At 47.9% G+C, this 13,737-nt stretch overlaps 4 protein-coding genes across 4 annotated transcripts; 2 read left to right on the forward strand and 2 right to left on the reverse strand.

Moving 5' to 3' along the window:
* Nucleotides 1-1,103: 1,103 nt before the first annotated feature.
* mip (mitochondrial intermediate peptidase) lies at nt 1,104-3,699 on the forward strand (the record flags this gene model as incomplete). The annotated part of the gene is made up of 4 exons (XM_007265122.1): nt 1,104-1,619; nt 1,680-2,196; nt 2,248-2,916; nt 2,975-3,699. The coding sequence occupies 4 exons, from the start codon at nt 1,104-1,106 to the stop codon at nt 3,595-3,597; spliced, it is 2,325 nt and encodes a 774-aa protein (XP_007265184.1). The 3' UTR covers nt 3,598-3,699.
* Nucleotides 3,700-3,822: 123 nt separating this feature from the next.
* On the reverse strand, nt 3,823-8,262 carry FOMMEDRAFT_166954 (uncharacterized protein). Its single transcript, XM_007265123.1, has 10 exons — nt 7,712-8,262; nt 7,537-7,650; nt 7,086-7,481; nt 6,537-7,022; nt 6,366-6,475; nt 5,060-6,165; nt 4,769-4,998; nt 4,566-4,715; nt 3,959-4,506; nt 3,823-3,886 (listed from the first exon to the last, which is right to left on the reverse strand). Exons 5-10 carry the CDS (start codon nt 6,396-6,398, stop codon nt 3,881-3,883), a joined length of 2,073 nt encoding a protein of 690 aa, XP_007265185.1. The 5' UTR covers nt 6,399-6,475; nt 6,537-7,022; nt 7,086-7,481; nt 7,537-7,650; nt 7,712-8,262; the 3' UTR covers nt 3,823-3,880.
* Nucleotides 8,263-8,914: 652 nt separating this feature from the next.
* FOMMEDRAFT_120732 (uncharacterized protein) lies at nt 8,915-11,154 on the reverse strand. The gene is made up of 3 exons (XM_007265124.1): nt 10,217-11,154; nt 9,541-10,166; nt 8,915-9,480 (listed from the first exon to the last, which is right to left on the reverse strand). Exons 1-3 carry the CDS (start codon nt 10,927-10,929, stop codon nt 9,077-9,079), a joined length of 1,743 nt encoding a protein of 580 aa, XP_007265186.1. The 5' UTR covers nt 10,930-11,154; the 3' UTR covers nt 8,915-9,076.
* A 193-nt stretch (nt 11,155-11,347) lies between these two features.
* On the forward strand, nt 11,348-13,287 carry FOMMEDRAFT_166956 (uncharacterized protein; the record flags this gene model as incomplete). The annotated part of the gene is made up of 3 exons (XM_007265125.1): nt 11,348-11,830; nt 11,883-11,996; nt 12,049-13,287. 3 exons carry the CDS (start codon nt 11,348-11,350, stop codon nt 13,285-13,287), a joined length of 1,836 nt encoding a protein of 611 aa, XP_007265187.1.
* Nucleotides 13,288-13,737: the final 450 nt, after the last annotated feature.

Raw genomic sequence — 13,737 nt, forward strand, 5'->3', positions numbered from 1 at the left:
AGCTGAGTCCACTATCCCCCCTCTTTGTGTGATCCCTCTAAGCCTCTCACATAACCTCACTTCCCCTTTCTTAACATATGTCGACTTGGATAGCTTCAATACACCCTTCGCCTTGCTTAACAAGCTCGTCCAACCGTTCTTTACAACGACCAGAAACGATAACCGTAGGCTTCGTTGGCAATGCGTGAATGGCGAGTGCCAAAGCACGTCCTATGCCTGCTGTGGCTCCCACGACGAGGACGCACTTGCTATCGTTGATGCTTGGCATTGTGGTGGTTATGAAAATAGAGGAGGGCGAGGTAATGTCAGTACCAAACTGTTTTAAGCGTGCCCAGTGCCCAAATGTCAATTATATACCGCTCAATTCATGTCGATCTGGATACAGACGTTGTATACAGATCAGCAATGCTGACGTCATATTTGCTAGTGATGCAGTCGACTCCGATAACCGTACTGTATTGATTGCTGTGTTGTATGATTACAGTATCCTCCAGATAGGTTTTTTATTGGTTTACGCACGAAAGGCAGAACTTAACGAAATCGGTATTTCGTTTATTGACCGCTAAGTACCTGACATATTCTCATTTTGCACATTTGCTTCCGCGGCGTTCAACGGTTGTCTTATGTAAGGCGACTGTGATGACGTAAGTCGCATAACCAGACAAAATTCAAATGTAAAGATTCGGGCAGATGAATATGCCGAGGCGAACTTAGGCCTTAAGCTTTAGAGCTTCGTCACCAGGCGATTTGTGCGAGAATCTGTTCGTCGCTCAGCCCTTCTACTTCCAAGGATTGCAATAACTCCTTATATTCGTAAATACAGAAAATTTAAATCGTGGATGGTAATGGAGGTTTCTCATGAGTAAATTTACTCAAGGCGTAGTGTCTGGAGCAATAGCAGATAGGGCTGTGTGCATCGTATCGATCACGCTGCATAGCAATGAATAAAACAGGCATTCGCAGGCTTCTCAAGTTGTACATTATAAACGCGTAAAGAACAAGACCTGATTTGTGGTCCAGATGAATGGGGCGCGCACGTGACGGTGTCGATCCCCACAATTTCCCTGCGCGGCCCTCACTCTCGAAATGCTGACAGGCTCTTCATGTTGGCAAGCTTCAAGTCGTCGACGTCGGTACTCTCGAGGTCACGCCAAGCACTATTCACATTTCGCGGCCACCTTAGGGCACCACCCCACAATGCTTTGCGTTTGCGACCAGCAGCGACGACTGCCATTCCAGCGACGTCGGAGGAGACGGACCTGATTCCTTTCTTTGATCGACCCTATGGGCATGTCTCCCAGTCTAGCGCGTCTTCAGGGCTGTTTGCGCACAAGGACTTGACACACCCCGACTCGCTGACGCATTTGGCTAACGGTGCACTTATTCGCGCATCTATTCTTACCGAGCGAATTTTGCAAGTAAAGGGGACTAAGCAAGACCTCCTGCTTGCGCTCAAGAACCTGGACAAGCTGAGCGACCTGTTGTGTGGTGTTATCGACCTTTCAGAGGTCGTGCGGAACTCGCACCCGGATCCGTTATGGGTGGAGAGGGCAAACGAAGCATACGACATGCTTTGTGAGTTCATGAATGTATTAAATACTCATGTTGGTCTGTACAAAGTACGCGGTCATATTCTAGTTCCTCGGACCCAAATCTGATTGTTCGGTCATCCCTCTCAGGTATTGGAACGCGTGTTCTTAAATCCCGAAATCGTTAGGTCTCTGAGTCCAGAAGCTTATTACACAGCCTTAATCTTCTGGAGAGACTTTGAGAAATCTGCTATCAACTTGCCGGAAAACGCACGAAAGAAATTCGTGAAGCTTTCGTCGGATATTATCACCCTGGGTCGACAGTTCCTGAATGACGCGTCCTCACCTCGCCCTCCGGCATTGATCACGCCTGTAGAACTTACTGGTCTCAAGGATTTCGGAATGGGCGCTCGGCTACAACTGCAAGCTCGAACGACGAACCGTCCACTAGCCGTCTACCCCGGGTCTCTGCAAGCTCAAATGATCATGCGTTCTGCTCCTTTGGAAGAACCGCGAAGAAAGTTATATATTGCAGCTAGCTCAGGTACGGAGGAACAGGTAGAAACGCTCGAACAGCTACTACAGTCTCGGGCACAACTTGCACGCTTGTGTGGGAAGGAGAGTTATGCTCATCTAACGTTGAACGACAAAATGGCGAAGTCACCTGGTATGTCAGCAATCATGCATGTCGCTTACCGTGGCTGATATGATTTTCCAGAGCATGTACAATCATTCCTCGATGCGCTGTTATCCTACACACGACCCCACGCCCGGAATGCGCTTCTTGCGTTAAGCGAGAGGAAGCAGAATCACCTAGGGTTACTGGACCGTCCTATCATCCAGGCATGGGACCGAGACTATTATTGTCCTCCGGAGCCGCCTTCCCCATCCATTCCGCTCCCCCCGTTGACACCCGGTACCGTATTCATGGCACTTTCGAGGTTATTCAAGCATCTTTATGGTGTCACCCTTCGACCATTGGATGCGGTCTCGGGAGAATTATGGCATCCAGATGTGCGCAAACTCGAAGTGGTTGACAAAGACGCTGGTGTAATCGGGTGGATATATGCCGACCTATTCGCAAGGAAGGGAAAGGCCAGCGGTGCAGCACACTACACTGTCAGATGTTCACGACGTACGGATAATGATGATCCAGAAGCAGATACGGTCGAACCTTTGTCAGTTCTCCCTGATGACACCATCCAGATGTCGCTGGACTTTGACCAGGAACACCGCGTCAAGTTACGAGGTGTTGAGGGGGAGTACCAGTTACCGGTTGTGGTCCTACTTTGCGAATTTATGCCTCCTTCGCCTACGAGAGGAGCTTCGGCACTGCATTGGCACGATGTGCAAACACTCTTTCACGAGATGGGTCATGCGATGCATTGTGAGTACTTCACTAAAACTGGTTGATGGATGCGCAGCATATTGAGGTCTTTCTGCAGCAATGATTGGACGTACTGAATATCAAAATGTCTCCGGCACGCGATGTGCAACGGACTTCGTCGAACTACCCTCAATCCTCATGGAACACTTCCTCACCTCACCAACCATCCTCAGTCTCTTTGACCACACCAATCAAAACTCTGTCCCACGCGCAGGGAATCATCACATCGACGCATGCCACTCAATCGACACTTACACACAAATCTTGCTCGCCTGTCTTGATCAGGAATACCATTCACCTCTCGCAGCCGAGTCGAACTTCGATTCAACGCGCATTTACGCAAAGTTGCAGGAAACCAAGGGTCTGATTCCGTTTGTCCCTGGCACTGCTTGGCAGACACAATTCGGTCACTTATATGGATATGGCGCTACGTACTACTCTTATCTCTTTGATCGCGCTATTGCATCGCGCATTTGGACACACGTGTTTACGGTGGACCCTCTCAGTCGGGAAGCAGGCGCGCGTTTCAAGGACGAGGTCTTGAAGTTTGGTGGCGGGAAGGATCCTTGGAGGATTGTTAGTAAAATCTTGGATTCGCCTGAGTTGGAGAGCGGCGATGCGAACGCTATGGCGACCGTTGGAAGTTGGCGCATTGAAGACGAGATCTTGATGAGGCATTGAGTTCTTCGTTGCTTTGCATTTGTAGATACTTGCACTTGAGGATGGACTTGAGGAAATGTCTTGTGGTTGCAACTGATTGCCGCGGCTTTCCCTAGAATTGAATCGGTCATTTACTGTAATAAAATTTGTAATGTCGAAGAATGGCAAATAAAATAATAAAAATAGGAATCCAATGATGAGGATATGATGCGAATGTCTGTTGGTACAGTGTGCGTAGTTGGGTATCTTCCGACCCAGGAAAAGAGACAGATCAATAGAAACAGAAGCTGGAAGACGTATCAGATCATGCCTAGATATTCCAAGGTAAAGAAGTATTCAAGTTCATCAGTGTGTGCACGTTATGTGAGAGTGACTATCTTACCTTGTTCAAGCCGAGACTGCCAGCCGTTGTTTGATCTTCCCACGGATTCCAGGAATCCTTGTTAATGCGTGGCATTTCTAATAAACCGTTGAAATGTAATGCGCTATCACATGCTGGTACGGTCCACGGATCTGGTGTTATGGGATTGAGTTGGAGTTCAAGAGGAAAATCAAAGTCCAGAGACGACAATGACTGAACATCATCCACCGCCGTTGGTGTTGGTGAACATTGCTCCTTCGCTTCGTTTGATCCAGGAGGATACGTAATGAATAGCTCTGAAGTGATAGGGATCGGGTCAAGTGATGGAGGTAGAATATCCGAGCCGTCACAGGCAAAGTTCGGTATTGCAGGAAGCGAGGCGAAGTCCCCAGAGGCAAAGAGTTCGGAAAAAGATAGGATATCCATGCTAGGTACTGTGGGCTGAAGTAAACCTGGCACCGGTAGAAACGTCGGGTCATAGAATAAGTCATTTGCTGTAGGTGCCACGGTCGCCAAGTTTCCTTCGGAGCAGCACGTCGATATCCTTGCATCGGTAGGAAACAGATTGACTATATTTCAAAAAATTACAATCAGCCACAGTTGCTGATAAGTAATATGTATAACGTACCAGACTGAGCCGGGTCTGTCATTTCTGAAGTGATTGGTGGTGGGACATCCGAGAATAGCGAAACATCCGACGGACTGCCGTCTTTGGGATGCAATCCAGTAAATGCTGCACTATTGAAGGCAGGCGGATCCTGCTTTAGTGTTTTTGCACCTATATACACAATCAGTCTCAAAATGATCAAAGAACACGGTTTGCACACAAACCATTGCTGCCAGGTAACCTGCAAGGGCGTTTTGCACTAGGAACTTCATCATCGACTGACAAGCGTCGCTTGCGAGGTCGAGATTGCAGGGGATCCGACGCTCCCTGCGAAAATTCAGCCCGATATTCCGAAAGTCTCGCCAAGGATTGATGTTTGGAACATTCGACACTGTCAAGACATGACCTCTGGGGTATGTTTGGTCTGGGCGCTGAAAGAGGATCAGAGGTCCGCCTGTTGGTTAGAAAACAAAATTTAGGGGCACTGTTTGGAGATAGAAAGCAGCTGCACTCACCTCAGGCGTTTAGCTTGCCTGCTGTTTTGGTCAAGTGATCCAGAGGCAGAACCCTCTTGATCGTCCGAGGCACGACGCTTTCGCGACTTCATTTCTGTGTCCGACCGAGGAGGCTCAAGTACATCCTGCAATCCATCCGACTTTTCACAACTGGACCGGGACTTCTCCATTGCAGTGATGGAAGTGCGGTTAGTAATAAAAGCTTCCAAGCGCGCCGCAATGTCACTGGGACCAAGAGACTTTTCGAAAAGCCGATTTGCCTTGCCTTTCATTGTAAGGAATGCACCATATAGCTCCTCACACACCGGGTCCTTTGCAGCCTTGCCAAGCAGAACAATCCGGGCACAATCAACTGTTAGTGCACGACACCCATTAAAATGCTTCTTTGATATGCTAGTCCAACCTATTCTCCGGCGTGTATTAGTGAACCAGTCGCTAATTGTTTTCTCGGGTACACCTGTCTCCTTGGCCATTTGTATTCGTGTCGCCATCGGTGGAAACGGATCGTAAATATGTTGGAGGAGCCATTTGTATGACCGTGCAACATGGGCTGGTAAGGTCGGGATGTCTGATTCGTGGCTTGTGACGACAGGAACGCGCCGCTTAGTCGCAGATTGGGTTGTTGGAACAACAGCAGTACGCTTGTGCTTGCTTATGCATTTGGTTGGCCCCGTGTGTGCTCTTGCTCCGACTTGATCATTCAAGGACAGCCGTGCCATGACATCCACTAGCTGGGAATGCATCTTCTGTTCAACCTCTTCTTTTGTCCGACGGGCTTCCAACATAAGCTTTGAAAAGGATGCGCCCGCAGACACTACCCGCCGAAGCAGAGAGGCAGTCTTCATAGTCAGCGAGCTCTCTGCAACTGCACGAGTTGTCATGTGTTGGATTTCTTGTAGTCGATTCACGAGTGCTTTCATAGCTTTTGGATCACCCTCGGAGACGTTCTCCAACTGGTCGTCTACTGTGAGAAGGCGTCCGAATAGACGGCCGTCCAGATCACGTTCGGATGGCATACCGCCAGTTTGAGCGGGGAATGACGTTGGACGCCGCCGTTGAAGTGAGTGGTAAGTGGTAGGTAGGAAAGTACGTAACAAAGCACAGGCCTCCACACGCAGATCTCCATATTAGCATCTTTCTCACAATAAGCACTCTACCAAGTTGGAGACTGTAATATTTAATACCAATAATTTTACACAGTGGTTATCCAAAGATTTGGAACAGAATCTGAGAAGGGGGGCAATAATTCCTCAAAATTCCAAGGAAACAAGGGATCCAAGCATGCCAACCCAAAAACACACTCCACATCATGAGGATTCAGACCCAGGTTACCCCACATTCCTGGCGCAGATAAAGAAATCGTCCTGTCAGCAGTCTTGCGAAGTGGCTCTGCCAGTGTCTCGTCAACAGTTTCCCCTGTTACGTTACTTAACAGTGAGCATTTAGGAGAATCTGGTTTGGTAATACAAGAACCAACCACGGTTGGCTCGTGCATGTCAGGAAAGGCACAGGTGGATTCAGCAGCCAGTTCTGCCACGTTGTTTACCTGATAAGATTGATGACGAACTGGGCGGACCATGAATGGTAGTGGAGCAGTATACGTATGTGTAGCAATCGGATTGCCTGGCTGTATATACCGACTCGAGACCTTGGACGCATGCCCACTGTCTGCTGCATCTTCATGTGGAGCATTGCTTGTACCAGAAACGTCTAGCGTGAGTTGCGATAGTTGACCCGATAATTCCGATACATCAGTTGGGGCGTGTGGGGTGAATGTAGAGCAAGGAATACGCTGCCAGACGGGTTTGGGAAACGAGAAGTCGTGATATGCTCTGCAAGGAAATGGATCCTCAACGATTTTCGGAGGGTATTTGGTAGGGAATGCATAACTTGGGGATTGCCAAGCTAGACTGCTAACTGACTCGTCAACCAGAGTGACTGAGGAAGATCGAGACAACGATATCTGAAAGGTTGACTATCAGAAAGGACACGTCTAAGGATGAGAATGCACAATACTGCTACACACCTTGTGATTTTCTTCAACTTCCGCTTCCGAATCAGAGTCTACAACTGTTTCACAGTCTGAAAGTGTGCTGGACGAGTTGATTCTGTTAGACTGATATACTTCCAATGAAGGCAAACAGTTGTGCTTGTCTGTGGATGTGCCGCAACGTCTGACAGCCTCTGAGGATGAAGGTAATGTGGTATCTGATGCTTTCGGTGGGAAACGTGAAATCGACGAGCCGGATACTGGATGATTCTTATCGGATGTCAGTGAGTCGTCAGAAAGAGCGGTTGGCAGAGGAAAGAAGAGGTCTGGAATGTTGCTGCTTTGCACTTCGGGAATGCGTTGGTCTTGAAGGAAGCCATATGGTGCATTGTCAAATCCGCCTTTTTTGGCTCGAGAACGTCGGTTTTGGAACTTCAAAGGTTTCCGATAAATCACCATTATGAGGGGAAAATCACACAGAACTCACCCATGTTTTAATTTGCTTAACAGTAACTCCATATCTGTATGCCAATTCCTTCCGCACAGCACGAGAAGGGTATGGAGATTCCCTGAAAACTGCACCAAGCACACGGGTAACATCCTGGACATAAAACGCAGATTAATTAGAACCTCTAGTTGTGCAACATGTACCAGCAACGTACAGAGTTGAAGGCTGACCGTCGTATAGCGGTTTTCTTGTTTGAGTCACTGTTTGGTCTGCTGCGAATAGCATGAATAGTGTCCTTTTCCCAAGCTTCGATTTTTTGACGAAAGTGTCGATGGCTAGTCTCCTGCAGATGGCGATACAACTTTGCTCTACTGTTTTCATCCTTGCCAGCCCTGGTGGCAATATCAACACAGGAGGTTCTATAAACCTGTAAGTATCGTTCGGCAAGCTCGTTGGACGATCTGGAATGTATTTCGGATAATTCGTGAGCAAGAGGCTCTGGCGCGCCTGCGTCAATCAACGCTGTGGAAAGGTAACCCGGCGACGGGACATCGAGCGTTAGTCCCGGGAAGGGCAGCAAGAAGTCGGGTATATCCAACCCAAGCCTGGAAGTAGAATCATCTAGAGGGGATGCCTGTTCATAGAGTGCGGATGAAATTTGGGAAAGCTGGAGAAGTAAATCGTGCATTGACATTGTGCTGAAAGGATGGCTCGGAGTGTGGCGGGACGAGCGGGATAAAGGTCGGGACGGATGTTAGGTCAACCGCAGTTGGAAACACTACCCTGTTTGAACACAAACCGAGAAACTCGTTCACGATTCGGATTGAAGGAAACAAGGTGTGGTGCTCTGTTTGGATCGCTTTACACCCCATCCAAATTTGGCTAAGCGCCATTCAGAATGCCTATTGTTCGACGTCTTCGGCAACCAGCTCGCACCGAATGATCAAACCATCCCAAACGGCAGTAAGCCTCATCATCGTAAAAATACTGGAAACGCACACACGCCATTTCCGGGACGCCTCTCATAGAAAACTTCCAAATCTTCCAGCAGAGGCGTCATTAACAGCAGACTCATCACTGTATCAGCGGCATTTCAAGCCACGCATTCCCAAATAGTCACTCGCCTTATTATCCGAATGTCTTGTGCTCGTTGCCATTCAATCAAAGTGGTGCACACCGCTTGATGGGCCTGTCACTTGCAACGCGCATTCCACGTAGCAACACTTTCAGTGGAATTTTTTTTGAGGCCTTGCATCTTGAGAATTCTTGCTGCGCTTGCAACTTGAGGGATCTTCTTTTTGAGGGTCTTGAGTGCCTTGCGTTTTGCGCTGTTGCGATGCGGTTTCTGATCCGTTGAGCTGTTAGTAGACCGATGTCGTATACGACATTACAGAAAGACAATAAAGTACAGGAAATGCGCAAAATAAAAAAGAATAATTCTATCCATCCAAGGATGTAGGGGAAGAACGATGAAATGTGCGAGAAGAGATATGTCCAGTGATGCGGTCAGTCCAAATGTGCGGGTGAATTGATAAGTTGTATATGAAAATGAGTTAAAATGAATTGAGAACATCTGAACTTATCCAAAGACTTCTTGCGGAAGCCTGTATGCCTCTGAAACAAGCTTGTTAGCGAGCTCTGGCCCGCTTATCGCGAGGTCGGCCAGTTGGGAAGACGAGGGAACATCGACGAGTGTTGTGGGCACGTCTTGATTGTGAGCAGAGGATGAAGGCGCGTCCTGCGGCTGCGGCTGCGGCGCAATTCCGAGGCTTTCCAAAAACTCGAGGTCCAGAGCAGAAAACGAAATCGGATTGCAGCTTGTACTCTGTGCCGCCATGCTGAGGTTGTGGGCATCGCTGATGAGCCCGCTGGATGCGTTGGAGAGCGAAAGTACGTTCTGCTGTGGAGCGCAGGCTGCCAGAAGTGCATCTTCGGATGCAGTCAAAGGTGCATTCGTAACAGGAATGGATGCAGATAGCTCATCTAAAGGTAATCCATAAGCGAATCGATCCCAAAGAACAGGCAAAGATTGATTGAACATACTGAGGTCATATGAATGCCCTGAGCTCAATCGTTTTCCTGGGTCGAGTGAGGAGAAATCAAAGAGGCTTGTTTCAAGGACGCTATTTGACAGGCTTTCATCCCAAATCGAGATAGGCGCTTCAGGAATGCTGAAATCAAGCTCAGAGATGAATAGGTTCAAAGTGTCTTCATCAAACTCCGCTCCAGTCTTGTCGCCTGGGTGACTGTCCGCCAATGACAGGGTCACGGATGCCTGACAACGTGTAAGGCTTGGGCACGGTGGTAAAAGTCCAGTCTGGTTGGTGGGCGCTATTGGCATAGATTTAACAATAGACACAGTAGGTAGGCCATGGCTTGCAAAAGGCGGTTCGTTGTTTTTCTCTAGTCGTATGCGCTTAGTCGGCCCTTCCTCTTCTGAGTCTGATAGGGCTCGCTTGTGTGACAGAACCGATGGCGGCTTATCGGCAACGTCGTGTGGTAGGAAGGTAGACTCTGCAGAAACACTGTCCATCCAACCATCAAATAATTCCAGAGGCAAATTCGGGTGATTAGGCGAGGACACAGGCGTGATGAGTTCGTGGAGTGTCACGTTTGATTCTGACGAACAAGACGTCAATGAAGACTCTCTTGATGGAGAGCTCATGCTCCTGCATGAAGAAGTTAACTTCGTTCGTGAGGGAAATATAAAGAATAGTACCTGCTTCGCTTGCATGGTCTGGATAAGCATAAACCTCCAGAGTTGAACGCCTCATTGGACTCATTGTTGTTTCGCAAGCGTTTGCGCGACAAAGGGTAAATTGACGAGGGTTGTGACACGGATACTTGTGAGCTGCTCGTCGAAGATGTTGAAAGTCTTCGATAAACAGGCCTACTGGCCAACTCCACCGTTTGAGTACTGATGTTATCCAGTTCCTTTGCAAAATAGCTCGGCTCATGAGTATTGCGATTTGCAGTAACATAAAAATGTTCGGCCATGACTTTGATTTTCTCCAAATCGTGCACGATCTCTTGGCAATACGAGTGGTGCTTGGATCCCTCGACGAACACACGATGTGCACAGTCCAAGGCTAGCGAACGATTGCTTTGAAAGTAGCGCTTCGAAAATGCAGTCCATCCGATTTTTCGCCGGGCAACTGTAAACCAATCGTCCATTGATTTAGCAGAAATGTCGGAGAGCCCGGCAAGCTCCTTCTTGACAGAAGGTGAAGGATAAGGGTTAAAGAAATGCTTTGCCAACCACTTGCATGCAGCAGTAAAATCTTTGACCAATACCCAGGCAGGTCTTTGGCTGGAATCTCTAGCAGAGTAGACATCATGGGCTGTGGTGTTGTCCTTTCCTGGAGTTGGCAGTGACGACGTCGGCATGCTGAGTGGGAATGCATTGTCCAGAATTCCATTGACATCTAACATCAAATTCTTTCCCAAGCACTCCTCGCTAACACGAAGCTCTGAGAAGCTAGATGCCAATGCTATTATGTGCTCACTAGTATGAGATGCCAGCAAGCCTAATTCTGGCAAAAGGTCATTCTGTCTGTGAAGGTAGTAGTCCACAGACACCAAGTCGTCACTGAACCTCGTTAATGATTCGTCCCCATCGCATACAGCAGACAGCAAGGAGCTATTTGCCTGGTGCAAGAAATCTGATATCTCTATCGGTTGCATGCACTATGAGATGAAGATGAACGCGGTGGTGAACCTTTGAAGTCGTTGCAGCGAACCGCAACTGCCATCAGTGGCACGTGGACACAATAGAGCCACAAACCAAATTCATTTTGCTGCTCGAAGGCGTCACTGATACCGGCCACCACACACTTCACACCCTTACACAATGCTTTCTCCGTGGGCTGACGTGCTCCAGACAGCACAAACAATCCGCGCTAAACTGAACACTCAAGCATCTACTCATAGCACACAATGTGCACACTCTGTGCACCCTGCTGCCTTGTCTAGCATCCCCGATCTACACCTACCTACCGAGTTGGAACTGTTTCCGGAGGAGCTGCAACCTGTCCATCCTCGCCTTCTTGCTGCAGTTTCAAGAGCGACGGCAAAACTGCGTGATTCTTGTCAAACAAAGTATCATGAAACCTGCCGAAGTCTTATAATGTTTGACGAGCCGTCTGGCCTTAGGCCACTACACGAGTATCAGGAGGCTTTTCAGAAGGGATTATATCATCTTTACCTTGAACAAATAAAGTCGTGGGTCAATAACGTGGTTAAGGCAAATGCTTCGATACACAGTTCAATCGCAAAACAACCTAAATCGTGCACTTTCGAGAAGGAGACAGAAAAAAAGGTTGGTTTCAAAAACGTAAGTTGACTTACCTATTAAGTTGGTAATCGGTTTACTAACAAGACAATAGGAATGTTTACCAATACTTGAACTGTGCTTTTCTAAATGTCAGTATCCTACCCATGCGGACAAGGAGCTTTTGGCAAAGAAGACAGGCATGTCATACAAACAGATTCACGTCTGGGTAAGCAATGAATGAGCCTCCATTGGTCAAGGATGCTGAGCTACTCCTCTAGTTTCAGAACAGACGTTCACGAACAAAGAAGAACAATGCTTTGAGCCTAGATAATCAGGTTGCACCAGGTTTATTGTCAGCAAGTGTGCCGAAAGCAGCTGCGTTTGTAGGACACAACCCACCCTATGTTTACCCATCAACCTACCCACCCAAATTTGCACTTGAAGTGGATCCTTTCCCATGTCGAGCTGGGGATTTTTCAAGTTTTGAAGTGCCACGTTGGCGCCGTCAGCCAGCTTCGAGCCCGAATCTACAGAAATTGAACAGGGTGGACGTATCTGCACTCTGTCTTGCGTTTGCAAACCTTAGCCTTGACGATTCTGCAGAGTGTTTGCAGAAGCAGACTGCTCATTGTGGGGCTACTTTGCATAGGCCTTCGAAGGAGACCACCTGTAGTGTTGCATGGCCGTTTGTAGTCCGTCCATTACGTGCACCATTGTCGTCTCTCATCAAGAGTTTTGTGCCTTGTGTTGAGTGTCGCTCCAACACTCCAAAACACTCCAAGGGACCAGAAACAGCTTCTCCAGCATCTGCTGATGAAAGCACCACAGAGCCGAACACACAGAGGACAAGACGTCGACGACTACCTGCATCACGTGCAGCCAAAGGTTCAACTAACAAGAACTCGAGTCTATCACTGCACGTATCACTATCGGAAGCAATCACTTCACTGTCAGCTAGTGACCCAGCAGCTTGTATTTTGCGGCCCAGGTCCAGAGTTAAAAAGGCAAAAGGGGTTACTCAGCGTGACGTAGCTGTATTGCCATTGCAATGCAAAACAAACTGTATCATACCTGAAGCGGTTGCTGCTGAGCAATTATCAGAACCACCATATCCCCATACATCTCCAGCAGCATCTACTGACTCGCTGCCATCCTTAACATACTCGTCGGCAGGCTCTTCTGCATCAGCATGTTCTCAGTCCCCCACACCGTCTTTTGCCACTCTGTCCGATGACGGGCATTGTTTATCATTGGACGACTCGGATAACCAGGCATGCAAGTCTTCGTTGAACCTCTCCTCGCCGCATACCGTTCCTGACAAGCTTCAGCCGTTGTTGTTCGCCTCGAACAAGCCTTTTGACTTCACAAAGGGACCATCAGATCAGTTATTTGGTTTGAATTTACCTGTATACCCATCTTACACTGAATCTTTCGACTTAATCTTGCAAGGATTGCAATCGTCACCCGACTTTCCTCCCCCGTCTCTAACATTTGACTTGCCTTCCCTCGCGATGTAATGATTTGCCTTCTTCTCTGTCGGTAGGTCACTTTTCGGATTGCATTTGTTGTTTCACGGTTGCTTTTATATCGTTATTCTTGATCTTGCGCATCTTGCTTTCCATCCGGAACCAATTACTCAATCGTATCTGTATCATCAGTGTCATCATGATCATGAATGTACCAATAGCAACTTCTGCGTTCATTTTCATAAAACAGTTTGAGGATTTGGATTTGAAGTCAACTTGACGTCTTGAAGGGAAATTACGAGCATTTCTTGCTTAGAACAGCCGGGTTCACTTGATGACGTATCACTCCTTCACGATCGTTCAAGATAGAAGTACGTTAATGAAGAGAAACGACCTCTCGACCGTCGATATAACAGCCGGAACACAACAATACCAGAGAGTATTGGTGGAGCGAGTACATATCCTACACACCTTGAGGTCGACTGACAAATGCTTCTGATT

Source organism: Fomitiporia mediterranea (assembly GCF_000271605.1).
Source record: "Fomitiporia mediterranea MF3/22 unplaced genomic scaffold FOMMEscaffold_5, whole genome shotgun sequence".
In the NCBI taxonomy this organism is placed as follows: Eukaryota; Fungi; Basidiomycota; class Agaricomycetes; order Hymenochaetales; family Hymenochaetaceae; genus Fomitiporia; species Fomitiporia mediterranea.

Coding starts and splice junctions, on each gene's coding strand:
- FOMMEDRAFT_120732 (XM_007265124.1), bottom strand. CDS start 10,929: ATGTTAGATGTCAATGGAATTCTGGACAATGCATTCCCACTCAGCATG. Junction 10,167..10,216: donor AGACCATGCAAGCGAAGCAG/GTACTATTCTTT, acceptor TTCTTCATGCAG/GAGCATGAGCTCTCCATCAA. Junction 9,481..9,540: donor AGGGCATTCATATGACCTCA/GTATGTTCAATC, acceptor GATTACCTTTAG/ATGAGCTATCTGCATCCATT.
- FOMMEDRAFT_166954 (XM_007265123.1), bottom strand. CDS start 6,398: ATGTGGGGTAACCTGGGTCTGAATCCTCATGAT. Junction 6,166..6,365: donor TGGGTCTGAATCCTCATGAT/GTGGAGTGTGTT, acceptor CTGCGTGTGGAG/GCCTGTGCTTTGTTACGTAC. Junction 4,716..4,768: donor CAGGTTACCTGGCAGCAATG/GTTTGTGTGCAA, acceptor TTGTGTATATAG/GTGCAAAAACACTAAAGCAG.